General features: G+C 43.5%; 1 protein-coding gene across 1 annotated transcript; it reads left to right on the top strand.

Moving 5' to 3' along the window:
• Positions 1–141: 141 nt before the first annotated feature.
• trip10a (thyroid hormone receptor interactor 10a) lies at positions 142–21309 on the top strand. The gene is made up of 10 exons (XM_083780456.1): positions 142–583; positions 5532–5647; positions 6623–6679; positions 7723–7873; positions 9330–9392; positions 9969–10073; positions 10513–10641; positions 11460–11606; positions 12206–12394; positions 21134–21309. The coding sequence occupies exons 1-10, from the start codon at positions 560–562 to the stop codon at positions 21188–21190; spliced, it is 1038 nt and encodes a 345-aa protein (XP_083636582.1). The 5' UTR covers positions 142–559; the 3' UTR covers positions 21191–21309.
• Positions 21310–22003: the final 694 nt, after the last annotated feature.

Genomic DNA, 22003 nt, shown 5'->3' with positions numbered 1-22003 from the left:
CAGTGGTCAGTGAAGTGAAAAAAAAAGGTCAGACCGGTCTGAAGTGAGTGGTGCACAGTGCCCCCTATTGGTAGGCCTACTCCAAACATAGGGACATAGGGACATTGCTGTTCTTTGGAGTGGAAAAAAAGGCAAGGCAAGGCAAGTGAAAGGATGTAAAATATGGGTCATCTGTCTCATCTGTCTGGGAGAGCAGTCAACCTCTGCCTACTTCCATGGCCATCATGGCCGTATCATGAACTGTCCCTTTAAGAATTAGGGATTTGGGAGTGACGCGATATGAAAGCTAGTTTATCCTCCTTTCCTTGGCTATGAAAAACATATTTGGACTAACTAGACTAATACGATCGGCTCGTTGGCCGGGGTTGAACTTAATTGGTGCCAGAATGCGTCTCGCTGGTCGCCGCTAAAAAGTAACCGGAGCAGAGGGGAAGTGATTCGGTTACGAAGAAGTCTCATCTGGGGTGGATCAGACCAGGGCGTCCTCCTCCTCCTCCAGTGTGTTGTTGGGATCAACTTTTGAAGAACTTCTTTGTATTCAGAGGGATACAAGTTGAACATGGACTGGGGAACGGATCTGTGGGTGAGTTGGGTTTTTAGCGAGCTAGATGGATGGAAACAGATGACGTCGTTGTATTATAGCCTAATAAACGGCTGTTGTTGTTTGTTAGCTGAGATAGAAAACGTGGCGCATTGTTGCGTGGTTACGGTTTGACCTAACTGTGCTGTGCTTTGAGGTGAAACAAGATGCACGGGGGAAAGCTAAGCTACTGACTGACACTGATACCGAGTGTGCTAACCCGCTAGCCGATTGGAAGTCGGAACGACAAGCATGCAGTGCGCTGCAGACAGTAAACACAGCACAGGACAGCTAACTGTGTCGCTTGCCGAACATAAGTTACAGAACAGATCGTTGTTTGCTTGCAGGTCTGTTCTGTACTACAGAGTATAAGTTATCATAGGCTTGAATCACAACAACACCCATACGTCCATGTGCGCAGAGATTCAGTCAAATCTGTAACGCATCATGTTGAGTCAATCTGCACGTTGAGAGTTTATCCACTGTGGGACAACACAGTGGATTATTGATTGATCAAATAAGTATAGTTTTTGTCTTTTTTCCCCCCAATGTTGTTGACATTAATGGATCAATAATATGCACTCGCTGCCCCTCCGCTCACTGGTTGGATGATGAGTTGTCCTTGTCCTACCTACCTGTCAAATGAGTGGTGTGTGACTTGACAAATGAAGCCCAGTGACAACAAGCTTGGGTACACTAGGAGTTAGGGGCTACATGTGCTTAGCTGATTGTATGTTGTACCTCTATTGCCTAGTAGTTTCTGTACTTCTTTTAAATCGCATATATTTCTCATCTGATTCCTATTATTTGTAAATAATGTTTAGTATCTATCTATCTATCTATCTATCTATCTATCTATCTATCTATCTATCTATCTATCTATCTATCTATCTATCTATCTATCTATAACAATTTGTTGTGCTTGCATGTTGACAATAAAGCTGTTTTAAGAGGATCGATGTTGAAGACCTTATAATTTATTCTGCATTTCCCTTACTCTATTGCTTATAAAATGCTTATTTGTTGAAGCCTTCTGTTTGGGTGAGAGGGAAGCTTGCTGCTGTTTATTGACCACTCCAGGACACAAGAGCTCATGTGTTGTATTGGAGAGTGATGGTGAGGGCTTGCCTTGGACTGCTGACTTGCAGACTACAAGCCAGCAGCACCTGGACAGGGTGATCATAAACAAAATGTTAAAGTGTCATAGAGAATACTTTAACCCCATTAAAAGTTTTCTGAAAGCGTACATTGTTATAGCAGTGGTTCTAAAACGTTGTCACGTCAATGACATGTATTTGGCCGCCGACCCCCATCTCAAAATATTTTGTTCCAGGGACCCCCAGAAGCAAATATTTTGGTTTTGCTTTTTGCTTTTTCAAATATAACAGATCTATGAGTTCATAGTGTGCTGCGGCTATGAGCTTATATCTCTCCTATTTTTGAATAGGCAAAGAAATCTAAAATTACACGGATGCTTTAAATCAAACATAGTTTTCATACCAAACACTGTTGCCTTGACCACGTGACTGAAGAATCTTTTGGGTCAATAGTACAGTACATGGCTACTACACACACACACTCGCTGTGTATCAGAATGTAAATGGAGCATTGCAAAGAGGTTCTGAGTTCTGACCTCATTATACAGTAGATAGTCTCCCCTAGGCCTGTTCCCTCTGTCCTCTTTCAATCCTCAGTGCCGGTGCGACAGCCTAATTAGTTTTGCCCTAATTTGACGGTGTTAGAGAGGAACCTATCCATATTCCAGTATTAATTAGGCTTCGTGCAATTGGAGGAATCTGTTTTGATCTTTGAAGTCGTTTTCCTCATCTCCTTCAGGGATTCTTTTGGTCTATAGCCAGTAGCCATCCATCACTAATGTTTACCTATATTCTATATATTTACATATTCACCTAAACACAGATACCTATTTTAATATGAGCGTGTTACTTTGTTTATTTTAGCCCCATATATGTGTCTCACTGTCTGGAAGTTGCAGACTTGGCAAAGCCTGACTAGTGTAATTGGTCTTGTTAATGTTTGGCCAAGGAACCTCCCTTGTAGGCAAGGTTGCTCTAGTAGTTTAGTCTATGGCATCTGTCCTCTTGCTCTCCTTGTCGTTAATCCAGTGGCTATTTTAAGCCACAACTTTTCAGTGTTGAAGATCACTGGCGGGTTTTTAAGCCCTGATAGTGAGTGCTACTAGGCCAATGTCAAAAACTGCCGCCAGTAGTGTGGCAGGTCTGGCTGTGTGCGGCCCATGAGGTTCTGAAAGACTGGGTGACTCAGGACACAAACGTTCACTCTAATCATGGAGGACCAGACTGGTGGCTTCTGATGGTGACTCGTTTATAAATTGTTGGCACCGCTTTGTTCTCTTAAGCATTGTTTTTTTGTATTTCGGATGATGGATGTGACGTGAGAAGGGTACGACATCATTAGCCAAAACTGTTAGGTCAGTCTTCTTTGATCATTTCACCTTTCACCGTTTTGCTCTCCTTCTGTGTCTAACTGTATGTCTTTTTCACACCAGTGATTGGGTCTTATTTGAATTGTAAATCCAAATTGACATGTTTTTCTACATTATGATTTGTTCTCTGTTTTGGTTTTGACACATTTAAATTCATTTGACACTTATTGTGCATCAAAAACATTTTTATTGCTGGACACACACACACACACACACACACACACACACACGCGCGTGCGCAGATGAATGAAAAGTTTGCACTGCACAGAACCTATTATTTTGGGGCCTAACAAGTATTAACAATTTATAATGGTGCAATTGCCTTTTCAATGCTGAATCAAATCCCAAATGTTATTTTACGAAAGAGCTGATGACAGGTTTGAGTCAATATGGATATTTTAGTTCATACTGGATGTTCTTTATGTCAAGAAATTGGGTTTATGCGCACTCACCAGTCACTACTATGGCAGTTTTCATCGCTGATATCAAATTAATGATTAAATTCAGCTGACATATACAGTTTTTCCAATTCATTATTAACTACCCAGCTATTAAGTTATTTATTACTCATTAACATTTTGTGCTTTATCACTGTCAGCTTAACCTTAATTGAGGACTGTGGAACATATTTGATTACGTCAAAGCGTGGATGTGGAACTGATCAATTTAGGTCAATGTATCGGATACTGTTAACCACTCTCCAATATACAATAGAGTGCTAGACTAATGTTAGCTGATACCTGGCTTGTATGCGCAGTAGGGGACAGCTATATCCCTATGTTTGTTTATAAAAACAGGCTATATGTATTATGTTTATAAAAACAGGCTATATTATTCTATTTGATTATTGTAGTGGACACCGTACTACACATGTTTGCATTTAAGACTTTTATTAGTCATAAATCTGCAGTACTTGTTTGAGTGTACTCCTTTTTCATTGCATCTACGGTACTATTGGGATGTGTAAATGTGTCCAAATTGAAAATCGATTTGTATAATTCAATATTAACAATTAATCGTTTTTTTTTTTTTTTTTAATGAACCCTTCATATAAAATAAATTTTCCCCCCAAGGGGTACCTAAGTCAAAAAAGTTTGGGAACCCCTGATGTAGTTCATTAACAATAATTTTAACTCTTGAGAGTTAATAAGGGTCCATTTGGTTACTAACTCCATCTTTTAAATGAGGACCACTGGTGGTTCTTGGACCACTGTTGAGCCAATTGATCACCATAGCAACCCCAGCCTAGGCCTGATTAGGTAAATTCCCAACACCTGCTAAATCCTCCAAACCTGTATCTTGATTGGAATCAATCTCCACTCACACTCCTCTCAGTCATGCAGCTACACAGACACATCCCAGGCACACTTTGGTAGGCCTATAGCCCTGTCCTGTTTGGATGACAATATTGCCTTTCCAACAGATTTTCATTAAAAAAAAAGAAGAAAAAAAAAGAACGATTATCGATTATTAATTTTCATAATCGATTTCGGGTCCTATTAACGATAATCGATTAATCGGACCCATGCAAGTCAAATGCACGGAACACTTTGCAAGGAGAAAATATCCTTCACACCAGCACCACCACAACAAAAATGTTATTGGCAACCTGTTACGTCCCCATTTATTTACATCGATTCCGCCATCCAAATGGTCTTCAGGTAGGCCTAACTCCACAAAAATCTATCCTAACCTTGTTCTGTAATTAGACAGAGGGTTGTCTCACTCACTGTCTTTTTAGGTTTTACTTAAAAGGAATTAGAGGTCAAGCTCAACAAGCTCAACATGGCCTAACTTGTCAGGAATCCCTTTTCAGAGATACCCCCCATACGTGCTGTAAATGTTATCACCAATAGAGAGTTTGGAGGGGCGGGGGCGGATTTGTCTGATATCTCGCTCTCTCTCTCTAGCAGGCTTGTCTGAGCTTGAAGGTGTCATAAAGCAATGCTAAATAACAGACACAAGAGAAGATGTCAACACAATACGCCCCCTTTCCTTCCCAACAAGTGTTGGAGTTTCTGCAAATGCACTAGTCCTCATTTTCAGTCAGATGTCTTATGAATTTGTGCCAAGCACAAATGCTACACTCCATGTCACATCACTCTGAGACTGTTACTGGAACTTTAATGCAGGAGAGGAGAGGAGCACCTCCTATTTCCTGTCTGAGAACTGTGACCCCTGTGACCCCATCGGCTGTGGCCTTGCATCCCCTGACTGTTCTCCCTCTCTCCGTCTCTCCTGTGATTTAATGCTAGGAGGACACATAGTCTGGCTACGGTCAAGGGTTTTGCACAAGCAGAGAGAATCTGTGGAATGCATAGGAGAATGCAAGGAGAATAAAATAAACAAATGTGTTTTGAATTTATTACCCGGCCTAAATCCAAATTCATCACAGAAATGACATGCCCACTTCCCGCGAGGGGTTATGTATGGTCAATAACATCTTGTCTTTTTCTATGTTGTTATCTCTGACGTTCTGTCCAGGACCAATTTGACATCATTGAGAAGCACACACAGTCTGGCCTGGAGCTGGTGGAGAAATATGTGAAATTTGTGAAGGAGAGGACGGAGGTAGAGCAGAACTATGCCAAGCAACTGAGGTAGGTCTCATTCCTGTCATGGCTCCCTTGACCAAGTTGCATGATTAAATGAATGCTTTCAGTTGTGTGTGCGTGTGTTTTTGTGTGTGTGTGTGTGCGCGCGTGTGTTTTTGCGTGTTTGAGAGAGAGAGAGAGAGAGAGAGAGAGAGAGCATGCTGTCTCTGTGGTTGTCTGTGTGTGTTGTTGCTCTGTGTGTGCGGTCATGCATGCGTGTCTGTCTGTTTGTTCATTTGTTTGTTAGCGTTGGTGTGTGGGCACATGCTAAGACGCTGTTTATGAAATGTTTTCACTGTCTCATGACTACTTTGAGGTTACGTCCTCGAAACACTGGCCTCATTCTCCAGCTGAGCTCTTTCTATCATCCACTCTCCCTCTCTGCTCTGTCCCTGGTCGGTCCCCAGTTCACTCCCAGTCCTCACTCCTCACTCTCCCTCTCTGCTCTGTCCCTGGTCGGTCCCCAGTTCACTCCCAGTCCTCACTCCTCACTCTCCCTCTCTGCTCTGTCCCTGGTCGGTCCCCAGTTCACTCCCAGTCCTCACTCCTCACTCTCCCTCTCTGCTCTGTCCCTGGTCGGTCCCCAGTTCACTCCCAGTCCTCACTCCTCAGGCCTACATCTACTTAGTGCTGAGCTCTGCTGGATCACAGAGGAAGTGGGAGCAGACTGGCATAGTACAGACAGGATGTGGTTAGAGGAGGGTGTGTGTGTGTGTGTGTGGGGGGGGGGGGGGGGGGCTGCAGAAAGTTAAACAAGGAAGAGCAGAATAGTAGCGTTTCCCCCATTTATTGCCTTTTTCTTTTACATTTTTATTTATTGATTTGCAGCAGTTACAGAGGTAGCCTTTGTTCAATATGGTTGTGCTGGGCTGGTATTTATGTATGTACTGTATGTTTTTTATTCTTGACCCATTTTAGAAATGGTTACATAGGGGGCTGTCCATCACCTGTGTTTCTGACCCCCATTTTCAATATATGCAGGAACTTGTCAAAGAAATATAACTTCAAACGAGGAAGCAGAGAAGAACAGGAGTGCAGGTGAGCCGGTGGGGGTGTGAGTGGCCTGACCAAAACATTTATGGAAAACAAAAAACGCTGAACCTCCTGGAGCGATGTAACCAACCTCTAGTGATGACACTTTCATAGAAATAAATTATATTTTCTAAGCAAAACCTTGCTTACTGGCAGTTGTTGCCTAGCAACATGGACTTATCGATCTGTATCTTGATGTCTCATGAAAGAAGAAAGAAAAGAGCATCAGTATAATATTGGAGGCTGTTAGTGTTCAGAAGGGTTTTACATGCCTGGCTGTCAAATGACACTGCCTTCATTTACTAGTATCAGGACCAGTTTAAGCATTCAGTCTTAACCCATTCTGACCTGAGATCAGATTCATACGAGGTTTCCGCCGGACACACACTGGTGACTGGTCCTGATGAACCCATTCTGACCTGAGATCAGATTCTAAAAATGTCAGTCGCTCTTCGATTCTTCAAAAATAGCAGACCTACAAGCTCGTATCGCGCCACTTGGTGGCGCGATATGAGCTTGTAGATCTGCTATTTTTAAATAGCTAAAGCATAACATGATGCTGACACCATAATGGGTGCCCGTTCAGAATGGGTTAAAGCCCAAGCTCAACGTTCATTATTACTAGTATTACAACTATAAATAGAAAAAGCCTTTGTTTGGGCTCTCATACGGAGGTTCAGTACCATCGTAGCTTGAACAACATGGCCTTTCAGCATTCTGCACCTAAGGTGAAGTTCGCTGTTACCAATACCATAGTTGATTGGCGCATTATGCACCCATATGTGGAGCTCTTGTTTCGTTGTCTTTCGATAAGGAATAATGAGTAATTGCTCCTTATCTGCCCGTGTCATGTACCGAAAATGGTGTTCTGAGCTTGTAGATTTGCTATTTTCGGTGAGCAACACAATGCGCAACCAAGTATAAATGGGTCTAAGGGAAGTGATGAGCATCAATCATTGCTTATCATGCCACTGACCCGTGTTTAAGGTTTTATGAGTGCTCTGGTCCGCCACACGCCTCTCTTATCTGTGCTCCCTCCTCCTGGACAGCAGGTTCTCCAGCTACCAGTCCTTCCTGGACGTGCTGAATGAGATGAACGACTATGCGGGGCAGCGGGAGCTGATCGCCGAGAACATGATGATGAACATCTGTATCGAGCTCACCAAGTACCTCCAGGAACTCAAGCAGGAGCGCAAGACGGTGAGCGCTGGAGGGAGGGAGGGAGGGAGGGAAGGGCAGGGTTCGGAGTTCGGAGCTTCTCAAACTCTTTCATGTTAAGGAACCCCCCCAAATTAATATGTATTTGGCCACGGACCGCCACCGGAAAATATGTTGTGCCAGGGACCCTCAGAAAAGAAGATTTGTCTTTAAGAAAATAATTTAAAAAAATCTCAAGATTCTTAACCCATTCTGACCTGAGATCAGATTCATACGAGGTTTCCACTGGACACACACTGGTCTGATTAACCCATTCTGACCTGAGATCAGATTCTAAAAATGTCAGTCGTTCTTCGATTTTTCAAAAAATAGCAGACCTACAAGCTCGTATCGCGCCACTCGGTGGCGCGATATGAGCTTGTAGATCTGCTATTTTTCAATAGCTAAAGCATAACATGATGCCAACACCAAAATGGGTGCCCGGTCAGAATGGGTTAAAAACCTTTCAAAAATAGTCGATCTACAAGCTCACAATGCATCTTATTTCTTAGATCGGCTATTTTTGAATGGATGAAGTATAACATAGAGTTAAAGTGGTTAAACTGAGTGTGATCAATGCTAAATTAACCAATTCAGTTGGTGACCCCCTGGGGGTCCCCTGGCCCCACTTTGAGAACCACTGGGTTCGGGGGATGAGCAGAGTGTCTGCTTGAGTGTAATCATGGCACGCAATGCTGAGGGAGAGTGTAAAGGACGGGTGGAGGGAGGTGGTGAAAGGCGGAGGGAGAGTGTAAAGGACGGGTGGAGGGAGGTGGTGAAAGGCGGAGGGAGAGTGTAAAGGACGGGTGGAGGGAGGCGGTGAAAGGCGGAGGGAGAGTGTAAAGGACGGGTGGAGGGAGGTGGTGAAAGGCGGAGGGAGAGTGTAAAGGACGGGTGGAGGGAGGTGGTGAAAGGCGGAGGGAGAGTGTAAAGGACGGGTGGAGGGAGGTGGTGAAAGGCGGAGGGAGAGTGTAAAGGGCGGGTGGAGGGAGGTGGTGAAAGGCGGAGGGAGAGTGTAAAGGACGGGTGGAGGGAGGTGGTGAAAGGCGGAGGGAGAGTGTAAAGGACGGGTGGAGGGAGGTGGTGAAAGGCGGATCGGCGACGCAGAGGTTCTACTGTTGTAGCAGGAAGGAAGCCTTCCTCTGTGTGTGGGAGGGAGGGAGGGATGGCCGCAATAGAGGTGTGTCATTCTCTGCCGCGTACTGATTTGGCTTCTTCCCCGCTTGGAATGCAGGGAGCAGTGCGGCCGCGCACAGACTCTCGCTGCAGTCATGATGTCTTATAAACACACTCACTGGCATTTGTTTTTGTTTGTTTTGTGGCTTTTGGGAGGTCATTGTTTATTCTGTTCCCGTTAACTGACAGACTCAAGTTCTGTCTGCCCCACACTCCATCGTGGGCTCAGTCATCTGACCCCCTCCCTCCTTAACTCTGTCTCTATTTTTATTCCTGTCTGCAGTATCTGTCGGAGGCCAAGAAATCCCAGCAGAGTATGGAGAGCACATACAAGCAGCTTGATAGTGTAAGTTTAGCCTTATTATTAGACCCTTTGCATGTATATAAATGTTCTCTTGATAGTGTAAGTTTAGCCTTATTATTAGACCCTTTGCATGTATATAAATGTTCTCTTGATAGTGTAAGTTTAGCCTTATTATTAGACCCTTTGCATGTATATAAATGTTCTCTTGCACTGGGGAAAGCCAGAAATGTTTCATTGTGAGTTCAATGGTGTTGGTCATCAGCGTCTTTGGTCAGGTGACCACATTTGTGTACAGTAAAAACAGGTGGGTGAGGGAGAAAAGGCACCAACCATATTCTCAGTGCGTAGAAAAATAAAATGAATATCTTGAATGCTGCCATGCTACTGCATGGTCCATGACATTGCCTGCAGACTTGTATCATAAATCCAAGTCATGTTTAGTAATGATTGGAGTACTTAGAGTTCCTTAGGCTCCTATCCATCCTTTTTAAGAATGACAATGAAATATGCTTTGCTCAAAATAGCCAAGCCTCATCATATTTCATTCAGACAAAGGCCTCAGAGCAGTGTGGGTCGGATGTGAGCTTCCTCTTACTCGGCATTCCCTTTTTCCACCAGAGTAAAAAGCGGTTCGAGAGGGAATGGCGAGAAGCAGAGCGTGCAACGCAGAACGCAGAGAAGACCGATCAGGACATTAACGCCACCAAAGCAGACGTTGAAAAGGTAGATTGGAAGCGAATTAATGCAGCCCCCCTCCCCAAAAAACACATTTATCTTTTCCTGTGTGTACAGTACATGTCAATGGTTATCAAAATAACGGGTAGTGGGTCGCACACACCAAGACTGCAGTTCATGTTCAAATATAGTTTATTTCATATTTGAAAAAAGTTACAAACGTTTCGGCTATCCAGCCTTCATCAGTGTGAAGGCTGATATTTTCAAATATGAAATAAACTATATTTGAACTGCAGTCTTGGTGTGTGCGACGCACTACCCTTTATTTTATAAAAAAATAACGGGTGACGCACCTATAGTCAGAGCGCGGTGGTCATATGAAGATTGATCTACATCTGACAGAGTGTGCTTGCTGTGTGTTCATGTGTAGGCCAAGCAGCAAGCTCACATGACTCTGACAGTGTGCTTGCTGTGTGTTCATGTGTAGGCCAAGCAGCAAGCTCACATGAGGACACACATAGCAGAGGAGTGTAAGAATGACTACGCAGCACAGCTACAGAAGTTCAACAAAGAGCAGAGCCAGTTCTATTTCAACGACATGCCCATCATTTTCAATGTAAGCCAATGGGATGTGAGCAGCTCTTTTCCGGTGACGTATAAAATTGGGCTTAATTGGTTAACTTTGGGAGTGTAGCCTATGGGGCCAAAGGGTACACATGCTAGGCTACAGGTTGTTTCCCCTTTCCTTCAACGAACAAACATTTACAGAAAGTTTCAGAAACTGAAAACGCATCAGTAATGCAACTCTTCTGTAATGCAATACACCAAATTCTCTCTTTATTATCTTATGAGATAGTCACACAAAATCTATTTGTCTCATTTGGAGCTGTATTGCATCCCTCCAAAAATATTTAAATAAAATACACTATATTAATTAGGCCATATTTCAAGTTGTTTTCTTGTGTCATTCACAACCTCATACATAATTGAAATGTGTCATCAATAGATGCAGTAAAATCCTCATTTCATCCATTTGTAATCTTGAGTGTGTACAAATGTAACCAACAGGATTCGACATGGATGTGTAGAATGTGCACATGTACAGGAGCGAGGACTATATTGTGCTCTGTAATGAGGGGCGACTGTGGCACAGGAGGTAGAGCAGGTCGTCCAATGATCCATGGGTCGGCGGTTCGAATCCCGGCTCCTCCTCCTCCTGTCTACATGTCGAAGTGTCCTTGGGCAAGACTCTGAACCCCAAATTGCTCCCGATGTGCTGGTTGGTGCCTTGCATGGCTTCCGCCGCAATCGGTGTATGAATGTGTGTGTGTGAATGGGTGAATGTAATGCACAATCTATGTAAAGCGCCTTGGATAAAGGCGCTATATAAATGCACCATTTACCATTTATGAGTGGCTTGGATGTGTTGTGTAGAAATTGCAGGACATGGACGAGAGGCGAGTGAGGAAGTTATCCCAGGGTTACATCTTGTTCTCGGATACGGAGAAGCATGTGATGCCCATCATTGGAAAGTGCCTGGAGGGTGTTACTAAAGCCGGCAATAATGTCAATGAGCGTAATGTAAGTTGGCCATTCAAATAATGACCTAATAAAACACACACACACACACACACACACACACACACACACACACACTCGCCTGATAACGGAGCACTAAATGTAAAGGTAAATATTTGTATTACTATACTTGTGAGCACATAACAATTTTAGAAATGCCATTTTTACCTGTTCTTTTGCCATTTGTAGCCTTAACCTAGCTAAAGCCTGAATTAACCTAGCTAAAGCCTGAATTACCAGTACACAGAATTGCATAATACTCACTTGTGCAACTAAGTATACATCAGGCATAACCCTAACCTTTAAATGAAGCCTCTAAATGCCTAATCCTAACCCCAGTGTGGAACGTTTTCTAATTGTAAACCCAACTCTTAAAAATACATTTTACACATAAAACCACCATGTTTTCTGAAATTGTCCTCACAATGTCTTTCTCAAATGATGCTACACTTATGGGTACATTTGGCCCCCTCACAAGTACACATCACATCACACACTCACACAGAGGCTTCAGAGAGCACAATAGTTGGTGTCTCAGTCCATGAAGATTACAGTTTGAAATTCACCCAAAAACCTTTTTCTACTTTCCGTGAATCCCTCAGGATTCGTTGGCTCTAATAGAGCAGAACAAGTCTGGGTTTGAGCGTCCTGGGGACCTGGACTTTGAGGATTACAGTCAGGGAATAAACCGGACATCCTCAGAGAGCAGTCTGGGCACCCCGAAAGGAGCCATGGACCTTCTGGGAAAGAACCGCAACAAGAACTTCTGGCTGTTCAGCAAGAAGAGTAAGGTAGGATCTTGATGGCCAACAGAGCACCATGGCTGGTTTATCTATCTGACATGGCACAGAGCACCATGGCTGGTTTATCTATCTGACATGGCACAGAGCACCATGGCTGGTTTATCTATCTGACATGGCACAGAGCACCATGGCTGGTTTATCTATCTGACATGGCACAGAGCACCATGGCTGGTTTATCTATCTGACATGGCACAGCAGTGTTTCCCAAATGTTTGGCTCACACAATTTGTTTTTTGTTGTGTCATATATGTAAGGTTCAAATAAAGTGTGTTGTCAGAAAGTCCCGTTTGTTTGCACTGTGAAAGCCGTAAGCACAAACGAACCCTGATGCGGACCAAACAAATTCTGCTCCACCACAAATCGGGGATCTCGGTTGACTTCCAACAGCACCAGAGTTCGGTTCACTTTAGGGGTGAACATAATCCGACCCGACATTATGATTATAATGGATATCGTCGATACAAATTGATTACAAATTGTAATCTATAGGTGTATTAGGTCAGCTTTATGAATGGTTTTTCTTATGTAAATTTATCCAACATTGTACACAAATTATGTTTTAATGGATAATACCTGCCAAATCCTTAATTTATTATGACTATTAAACAAATGGGAATAATTTAAACATAATTACGCAAGCCAGTTGCAGCTGCAAAATTACATGACCACTGGCTAAAAGATTGCCCCATCATTAATCTGACTATATTTACCATTGTTTATTCCATTAAATCAATGTGTTGCCTAAAGCGGAATTCCATTGTAGTACCCAGCAATTAAGGAGACAGCTTGTTCGCTCAGGGCAGGATACGGTCGCTAAAATAAAGGTTTCTGTGTATACACATTAATTACATGATGAATTGTGAACTGTTGTATATATAGGGTAGGCTATGATGAACTGAAGTTGCTAGCTGCAGCACACGCTATTCTTTTCATAGTAGGCTACACAGTGTTGGTACTACAATCAATCTGTGCTTGACGGGTGATCTGGGTATACTGTACTGTACTGTACAACAGCACAATGGCTTTGATGTGTTATTGCTTTGCAGCACAGCTCAAGACGCTGACAGAGATGACTACCTCCCTCTATTATCCCATTCTGACCTGAGATCAGATTCATACGAGGTTTCCGCCGGACACACACTGGTCTGATGAACCCATTCTGACCTGAGATCAGATTCTAAAAATGTCAGTCGCTCTTCGATTTTTCAAAAATAGCAGACCTACAAGCTCGTATCGCGCCACTCGGTGGCGCGATATGAGCTTGTAGATCTGCTATTTTTCAATAGATAAAGCATAACATGATGCCGACACCAAAATGGGTGCCCGGTCAGAATGGGTTATTCGATAGAGCAGACTTTGGCAACCTTTTTGACCTTCCGAAGTTCCCTGTTTTTATTTTCTTGATTGTCAGCGTGCCATATCAACGATACGTTTAATCGATAGAGCAGACTTTGGCAACCTTTTTGACCTTCCGAAGTTCCGTGTTTTTATTTTCTTGATTGTCAGCGTGCCATATCAACGATACGTTTAATTATGACACCCATCAAAATAAGATTTATTTTTACAACTGATTTTGATTGTCCATAAATATAACCATCTGTTTGTCGTTTGCACGATTTCTTTCTCATCAGGATATTGTAATGGTCATTATATTCAGAGCAATGACCCCACCTATCTCCCAGACCCCCTCCCTAGTCAGAGTTCAGAGTTTGAATGAATGTAGAATGATGTGCATGAGGATGTACAGTAATTTGCACATGGATGTGAGGGGACTCTCTCACTATTATGCCATTTAGTGTGCCAGTGATTACCCTCCCCTGTGCCTAACTGTTGCCTACCCCTGCTAGGAGCAGTTTGGATTTGGAGGTAAAAGAAAACCCTGCCATAGAACAGTGTCAGTGGTTCCCAACCTTTTATGGATCAGTGCCCACTTTAACCCATTCTGACCTGAGATCAGATTCATACGAGGTTTCCGCCGGACACACACTGGTCTGATGGACCCATTCTGACCTGAGATCAGATTCTAGAAATGTCAGTCGCTCTTCGATTTTTCAAAAATAGCAGACCTACAAGCTCGTATCGCGCCACTCGGTGGCGCGATATGAGCTTGTAGATCTGCTATTTTTCAATAGCTAAAGCATAACATGATGCCAACACCAAAATGGGTGCCCGGTCAGAATGGGTTAACCTTTTAAAACTGGGAAAGCATCTGTGTCATTTTAGAATTCAGAGTTGGTTATTCAAAAATATCAGCTGCTATTTTTTATCGTTTTTGAGAAAACGTGAAATATTTGATTTTGAATGATTTCGATTTTCTTCTTCTTTTTAATGTATATTTTTATTTTAAGTAGGGATGCACCGAAAGGGAAATTCTTGGCCGAAACCGAATATAGGAAACAGTTGGCCGAAAACCGAATACCAAATATATTATAAAATTATATTATAAAATATATTATACATCTTTTTTCCTACCATTGCTGTCATGGCCGTACCTTAAAGCTACCTGATTTATGGCAAAATAAATGGTTATGGCAAAACTTAACTTAAATAATAATCACTATTATGGGTCCATGAAACATTTATTCAGCCCTTTTGAATGCATTAATTGCATACACTATTCAGTGATATATTTTCTGCCTATTAGGGCCGAAACCAAATGGGCCATGCCATGTTCTGCCAAACATTTTCTGCGGCCGGATATTCGGTGCATCACTATAGTTAAAATAGTATGTTTATACAGAGTAAGTAAAGACTAAATAATCTCTCAATCACCTGGTAACGACTGTGACACAGTCCTGTAGCTGAAAGGTCAGAAGGTCAGTCCTTGTAACCACAATGTTTCCAGCCAGACGGGTCTAGTCCAGAATTCCACTTAAGAACTATTATATACTTTGTTGTACAACAAATAGCGAAGATAGTTGACCTACAAGCTTGTAGATGTTTGGAAAGTTTGAAAGATTTAGAAAGCTTTTGCCTATAATGCCATGTTGAAAGTGGTTATCACTTAACATACCTACACCCGCACAGTATCATTGGTATGAATGAACTGAATATCGCTGTTTTAGTATCCTCACTTAACCCATTAACCTGAGTTTGATTCTACAAATGTTATGTTATGGTTATGGCTAAACTTAACTTAAATAATAATCACCATTATGGATCCATAAAAAGTTTGAATGCATTAATTGCATACACTATTCGTGATATATTTTCTGCCTATTTGGGCCGAAACCGAATAGGCCGAAAATGCATTTTTAGCCATTTTCCGCCGAATATTTTCTGCGGCCGAATATTCGGTGCATCACAAATTTTAAGGGAATTTTGAATTTATTAACACAAATCTTCTCTTCTGGCACAAAACATTTTCATATGGGGGCGGGTCCCCGGCAAAATACATATAACTTTGGGGACACGATACCAGCAAAAGTTGGTACAGATTTCGAAGGCCTTTGTACAGCCTCAGGTCTGTGGAGAAAATGAAATGGATTTTTACGTCTGACTGACTCCAACGCCGGTGCCAAACAGAACACTGCTAAGCTAATCAGAGAAAGCCAAAGAGTTTTTGCCGTGAGCCACGTACCGAGCGCCACAGTAATTGAAAGAGAATGCGTACCCTACGGTAGGCTACTGTGCTGCGATCTGTTGTGTGCAGATGTCATTGGTATCATATCTGCTGTGTTATCATGGTGATGTACTGCGGGATGGCAAAAAGTGAGCGACGACTTGTGAACCCTGAAACAGGGAAGGATTAACCCTGAAGTTACCTTATTAATTGCATCCAGCTTCATAGCCTAGTAGTAGTAGAGTGACAGTCCCATGGACTGTGATTTGCATAGTGCAATGTGAACGCTTACCCAACCAGTTTGGTGTGATTGGCATAGTGCAATAGAGCACCGAAGTCTGACGTCACTTTCAGTAGAGGGCGTCAGTCCCCAGGTTCATGTATTTGTTTAGTTGCATTGAAATCCCCATTGAGGCGATTTTAGATCGACTCATATAACAACTGTGTTTGAAAAATAAACATGTCACCCCGGCCGCTTCACTCATATGGATATGAAGAATCAACTGACTGAGAGAAAACGTTATTGTTACTGCTGCTGAATTAGTTAGATTTTCGCTAGAAGCAGACTGTATCATATATGAGTGACTGACTGTTGCAAACGATACAGAGACACCTCCCTGACAATAACGCCGAGACAGCTTGTTTATTTTTGGACCACAACGCTTATAGTAGACGATATTAAGATCACCCCATGTTATTCTCCATAGAGAAATTACTTCCGCGAACCAGGGGAATCGAAGGGATGAGCGAGTTACGTCAGGACTTCGGTGCTCAATGTGAACGCTTACCCAACCAAATTATAAAGGCAACAATAGCTGCCATATAAAATATATGAGAAATGTTCTTGATCAGATATTAGAAAAGAAAAACCATTCAATACGTACGTATATATGTATTTTTATAAGTTTGGGTCCCGGGGCAACACCATAATTAACTTTTGGACCTTGAGCTTAAACGTTTGGGAAACGCTGGTTTACAGTATGATGTCATTGTTCACCTCCTTTCTATCACTAAATGACAGGATCATATTATAAAATCAATGGCCAATCAGTCTCATGATGTGAGGGGATTCCTAGAAGGTCACTGTGAATCAGATATGGGTCAGATTTGGTGAGCCAGGGGGCCAGCCAATCAGAGCCCAGGAAATCCCCTCTTACTGAGAGCTCTCATGATCGACCTGTGGTGGTGCGTGACACACACACACACACACACACACACACACACACACACACACACCGAAAACCCTCTCCTCACTAAAGCTCATCATCGTAATGAATGAGGCTTCCTCTTTATTACCTATGCAGTGCATTGAAAGACAACACACACACACACACACACACACACCTTTCTAGAACAGGTCTTTTGCATGACTCTGTCCCAGCCTGGCTGTGAGTGAATAAGCCTTGTCCCCTGCCCTCTGCCTCTGCTGTGCAGTTTCCAATAGGTCAAGCATTCTGCTGTGCTTGTGCTTTCATCAGCACGGGGCACAAACAACATTGACTGTCCCTCTGCAGGCATCCACAAACACACTGCTTCCATTCTACGGCCCGGAGAACCCTAGCATTATGACTCGCATCATCACAATAACATCTTTGTGTCGACCCGCCAGGGATGACACTAGTTCTGGGAGGTCAGATCTCGACGTCCATTCATGCAGTCAAGTTTTTAGATATTATCGTCGACTTTGCTGTACCATTTGCTCTGTGGCGCCCTGTTCGGGGCCAAGAGAGCATCCACCGCCCCGTTTAAAGATCGCAGATCGTGTTGGCCTGGGCCGTGGCTCAGCGGTCCAGGCACCTTGGCTGGTCATCCAGTCTGGCAGTGTGCCGCGGGTTCGACTCCCGATCCCGACGGCCTTTACTGCATGTTGTCTTCCCCCTATCTCTCTCCCCCAGTTCCTGTCAGCCTACTGTCTGTCCCTCCATAAAAAATGTAAAATAAAGGCGAAAGCCACAACAAAAAAAAAGATTAAAAAAAAAAGAAAAAAGATTGCAGATTCGTTATCTCTGAAGACCATTCATTCTATAGAATGTTCTTGCTATAGGGCTGCCCGGGTTAGTCCAAAATTAACCTATGAGACATGAGTTACTGACTGCTAACTAGCTTCCATAACTGACAACTCTCCTACCCCACCACCACACCCCGCGGCCGACCCCAGCTTGACGACCCCCGTCTCTGTTCCCTCCTTCCAGCCGCCCTTCCCCTTTCTGCATGTCTCACTGGTCGTACTTATATTTGTGCAGTCTCTGACGTCCTGTGTGTGTGTGTGTGTGTGCGTGTGCGTGTGCGTGTGTGTGTGTGTGTGCGTGTGTGTGTGTGTGTGTGTGTGTGGGGCACACTGCTTTTGTGTCATCAGTCATGCTCTCCCCATTAGCTCTGTAGCTGTAGCCGGAATAGCAGACTGAACGTCAGGGTTGTGTCTCGTATCTGCTTGAGTGAACCATTAGTTTACATTGACTCGTTCCTCCGAACCCCCAATCCTTTTCTACCCCCCCCCCCCCCCCCCCCCCCCCCACACACACACACACACACACACACACACCCCTCCCACTCTCCATTAACTCCAAAGCAGAAAGTAGAGCCTTCCCTGTAGGCGCACACATAATGACAGCCCTGTACTACCACCCCTGACTGAGGTTTCTGTACCTTTTTATAGATGGCCATAACTGTCTCAGTGTTGTCAGAAGTGCGGCGTGCGAGTGAGTCTGCCCGTGTAATTTAGCTAATGGCTCGCAACCCACCGCTGCTCAATTAAGTCGTTCAGCTGACACTGAAGGATCAGCCAGAGTACAGCGGTTGGTTCACTGCAGCTTGGGTTTTAACCTCATACGAGGTTTCCGCCGGACACACACTGGTCTGATGAACCCATTCTGACCTGAGATCAGATTCTAAAAATGTCAGTCGCTCTTCGATTTTTCAAAAATAGCAGACCTACAAGCTCGTATCGCGCCACTCGGTGGCGCGATATGAGCTTGTAGATCTGCTATTTTTAAATAGCTAAAGCATAACATGATGCTGACACCAAAATGGGTGCCCGGTCAGAATGGGTTAATTGAAGCTTCCTCCAAAAGCTCACGGTGGGCATTCTTAATACAATTTGAAAAATATGTTGGCCAATCTATCTTCCACACCAATTAATCAATTTACCATAACTGAACAAATATTCACATTGTGATGCGTTCTGTACTTGTAGATTTCTTTCACCCAAAATAGGGATTCAATGGTTAAAGTGGTTAATCCGGATATTTATGATACCCTACTCTGTATTTCAATATTTATCTTTCATTGTGTGTGTGTGTGTGTGTGTGTGTGTGTGTGTGTGTGTGTGTGTGTGTGTGTGTGTGTGTGTGTGTGTGTGTGTGTGTGTGTGTGTGTGTGTGTGTGTGTGTGTGTGTGTGTGTGTGTGTGTGTGTGTGTGTGTGTGTGTGGGGCTGGTAATTGAGATTGCTGATCAGGTTGAACCAATGAAACAATGGTTAGCTCTGAGCTAGAGCTCGCACAGCAAAATCCAGAGTTTTTGTTCCTGACTGGAAACGACATGGGGCTCGCCTAAAAATGCTTCCAACACCTAAGTTGAAAATATTTCAGATCTCAGCAAGCAGATAAAAAAACATCACATATGTGCAAGTGCAAAATAAATGCTCAGTGCCTTTTTGGGGTTTATAAAAACCACTGTGCTCCCAATTCAATGAAATTAAACGATTCAAAATGCGCTCAGGAAAAGAGAGTTAACATGACACTTCAGTATCATCTGTGCCCTCTACCCTTTATCCTGGCTTGTGTTGTTGTGTTGGGCTAATTTATACATACCAGTGGCGTACGGACTTGACTATAGGCCCCAGTTCAAATATTTTGTTTAGCCCCCCCCCCCCCCCCCCATGTATGATGCGTCTCATATCATTGTACCAAAACGCAGAAGACCGGTGACTGTACCTTCCTTGAACTGTACCTAAGCAATCTGTAATAACATTTTCAATCAATCAATCAATCAGTGGCAGTCAGTGACTCAAGTACCCCCTGCTATATTATAGCACAACATAATGTTATATCATTGACCTTAACCCATTCTGACCTGAGATCAGATTCATACGAGGTTTCCGCCGGACACACACTGGTCCTGATGAACCCATTCTGACCTGAGATCAGATTCTAAAAATGTCAGTCGCTCTTCGATTTTCAAAAATAGCAGACCTACAAGCTCGTATCGCGCCACTCGGTGGCGCGATATGAGCTTGTAGATCTGCTATTTTTAAATAGCTAAAGCATAACATGATGCTGACACCAAAATGGGTGCCCGCCCAGAATGGGTTAAAGGGCGTTATTGCGAACGCAGTGAGCCACTTACTATGAGACCCTGCTGCTCATGTCTGTGTATGTGTGTGTCTGTCCCGCTGTGACACCACCCGCCCGCCACCAGAGGGCGCAGCTGTAGCACACACACACACACACACACACACACACAGGGCGCAGCTGTAGCACACACACACACACACACACACACACACACACACACACACACACACACACACACAACCACACACACACACGAGCTGCGTTCGCTTCCCGCGTTTGCGCGTCTTACTTGTATCAACAATCAATCAATAGGATGATTTCAATAAAAATGTTATGTCTGTAGGAGTGCAGGGCTGCAGCCTGCAGGCTATCAGAAGTTACTTTGGACAGATGGGAAAAAACGTTAAACTTGCAGAGTGGTGGATTACTTTCCCTGGGTTACATCTTCTGATAGTTGTACTTGAATGTTGACATGAAATAATAATCCCGTCTAGTGTTTCATTAGCACGAACATGACAAAATAGTGTTGTTATGCTGCTGATCAATGTGATCATGAACACATGCGTTGTGAGGTTACGGTAAAGATACCAAGAAGGACTGGCCAGTGATGGCACTGTTATGCATCAAGGTGTGTGTGTGTGTGTGTGTGTGACAGTGTGTGTGTGCTCATTCTCAGTTGTCTATGTGCGTGTATTGTGTTTATCATGCAGTGTTGTCTTCCTGCCTGTGTGGTCATGTGCTTCGAGGTGTTGTTGACAGTGTCTCTTTCTTTCCCATGTCACCTGTTTGTTTTTACCCTCCCCTCCACATCCAACCCCCTCCCCCCCCCCCCCATCCCATCCCCCATGGATGTCTCCACCTTGTCTCCCCAGCTCTGTCCCTACACGCTTCCCCCCTTCTCGCCCCCCCCTCACCCCCACACCCGCTAACGGACCCCCCTCCCCCAAGTTTGCCCGGGACCCTCTGTCATACTGTTTGAAGGAGATCAATAAGACAGTCAAACCCAGAATCTCCTCCTTCCGGACCCTTCGGAGATCGGTGAGTCACCCAGGCCAGGGGCAGTTGGGTCGGGGGGGGGGGGTGGTGTCATCATCATGAGTGACCTCCTCCGCTCTTGGTGCAACATGTCGTTTATCTCTTCAAATGTGTAGGATTCAATTAATGTGCTGAAATGACCGTCAAACAACTATAATATAGACCCCACTGCCCAGACTCATTCTTTAACCCCTAAACCATTTTTGGGCTATTAGAAAGAAAACAGACGTTCTAGATGCTAACAATGCATTGTGGCGTCATGTGAGCCTCTATTCTAGAGTGGCTATTTTCGAAGAACTTTGAAAATGTTTTTGAAACGGTGAAGAATTGTAAAATAATTTGAGACATTTTGTGAAGGAGAAAGTGGTTAATTTCATGTTTTATAGTACACGGCAACATCGCCTGTTGTAAAAGAATTTGCCAAATGCTAAGGTTATTGTCACATGGTTAAATGCTAAGGTTAATAGGACAAATGCTAAGGTTAAGGTTAAGGTTAAATGCTAAGGTTATTGTCACATGGTTAAATGCTAAGGTTAATAGGACAAATGCTAAGGTTAAGGTTAAGGTTAAATGCTAAGGTTATTGTCACATGGACACATTAAGGTTATTGTCACATGGACTACTACACAATTCTGTCTGTTTCTCTGCCCCCCACCCCCCCCCCCTCGCAGAAATTCACACCAGAGAAGATCATGGTAATTCTTGGT

Source organism: Protomyctophum parallelum, assembly GCF_964188405.1.
Source record: "Protomyctophum parallelum genome assembly, chromosome: 13".
NCBI lineage: Eukaryota > Metazoa > Chordata > Actinopteri > Myctophiformes > Myctophidae > Protomyctophum > Protomyctophum parallelum.
Note: the sequence above shows the minus strand (reverse complement) of the source record. Positions and strands in the feature narration are given on the sequence as shown.

Coding starts and splice junctions, on each gene's coding strand:
- trip10a (XM_083780456.1), top strand. CDS start 560: ATGGACTGGGGAACGGATCTGTGG. Junction 584..5,531: donor ACTGGGGAACGGATCTGTGG/GTGAGTTGGGTT, acceptor CGTTCTGTCCAG/GACCAATTTGACATCATTGA. Junction 10,642..11,459: donor ACATGCCCATCATTTTCAAT/GTAAGCCAATGG, acceptor TGTGTTGTGTAG/AAATTGCAGGACATGGACGA.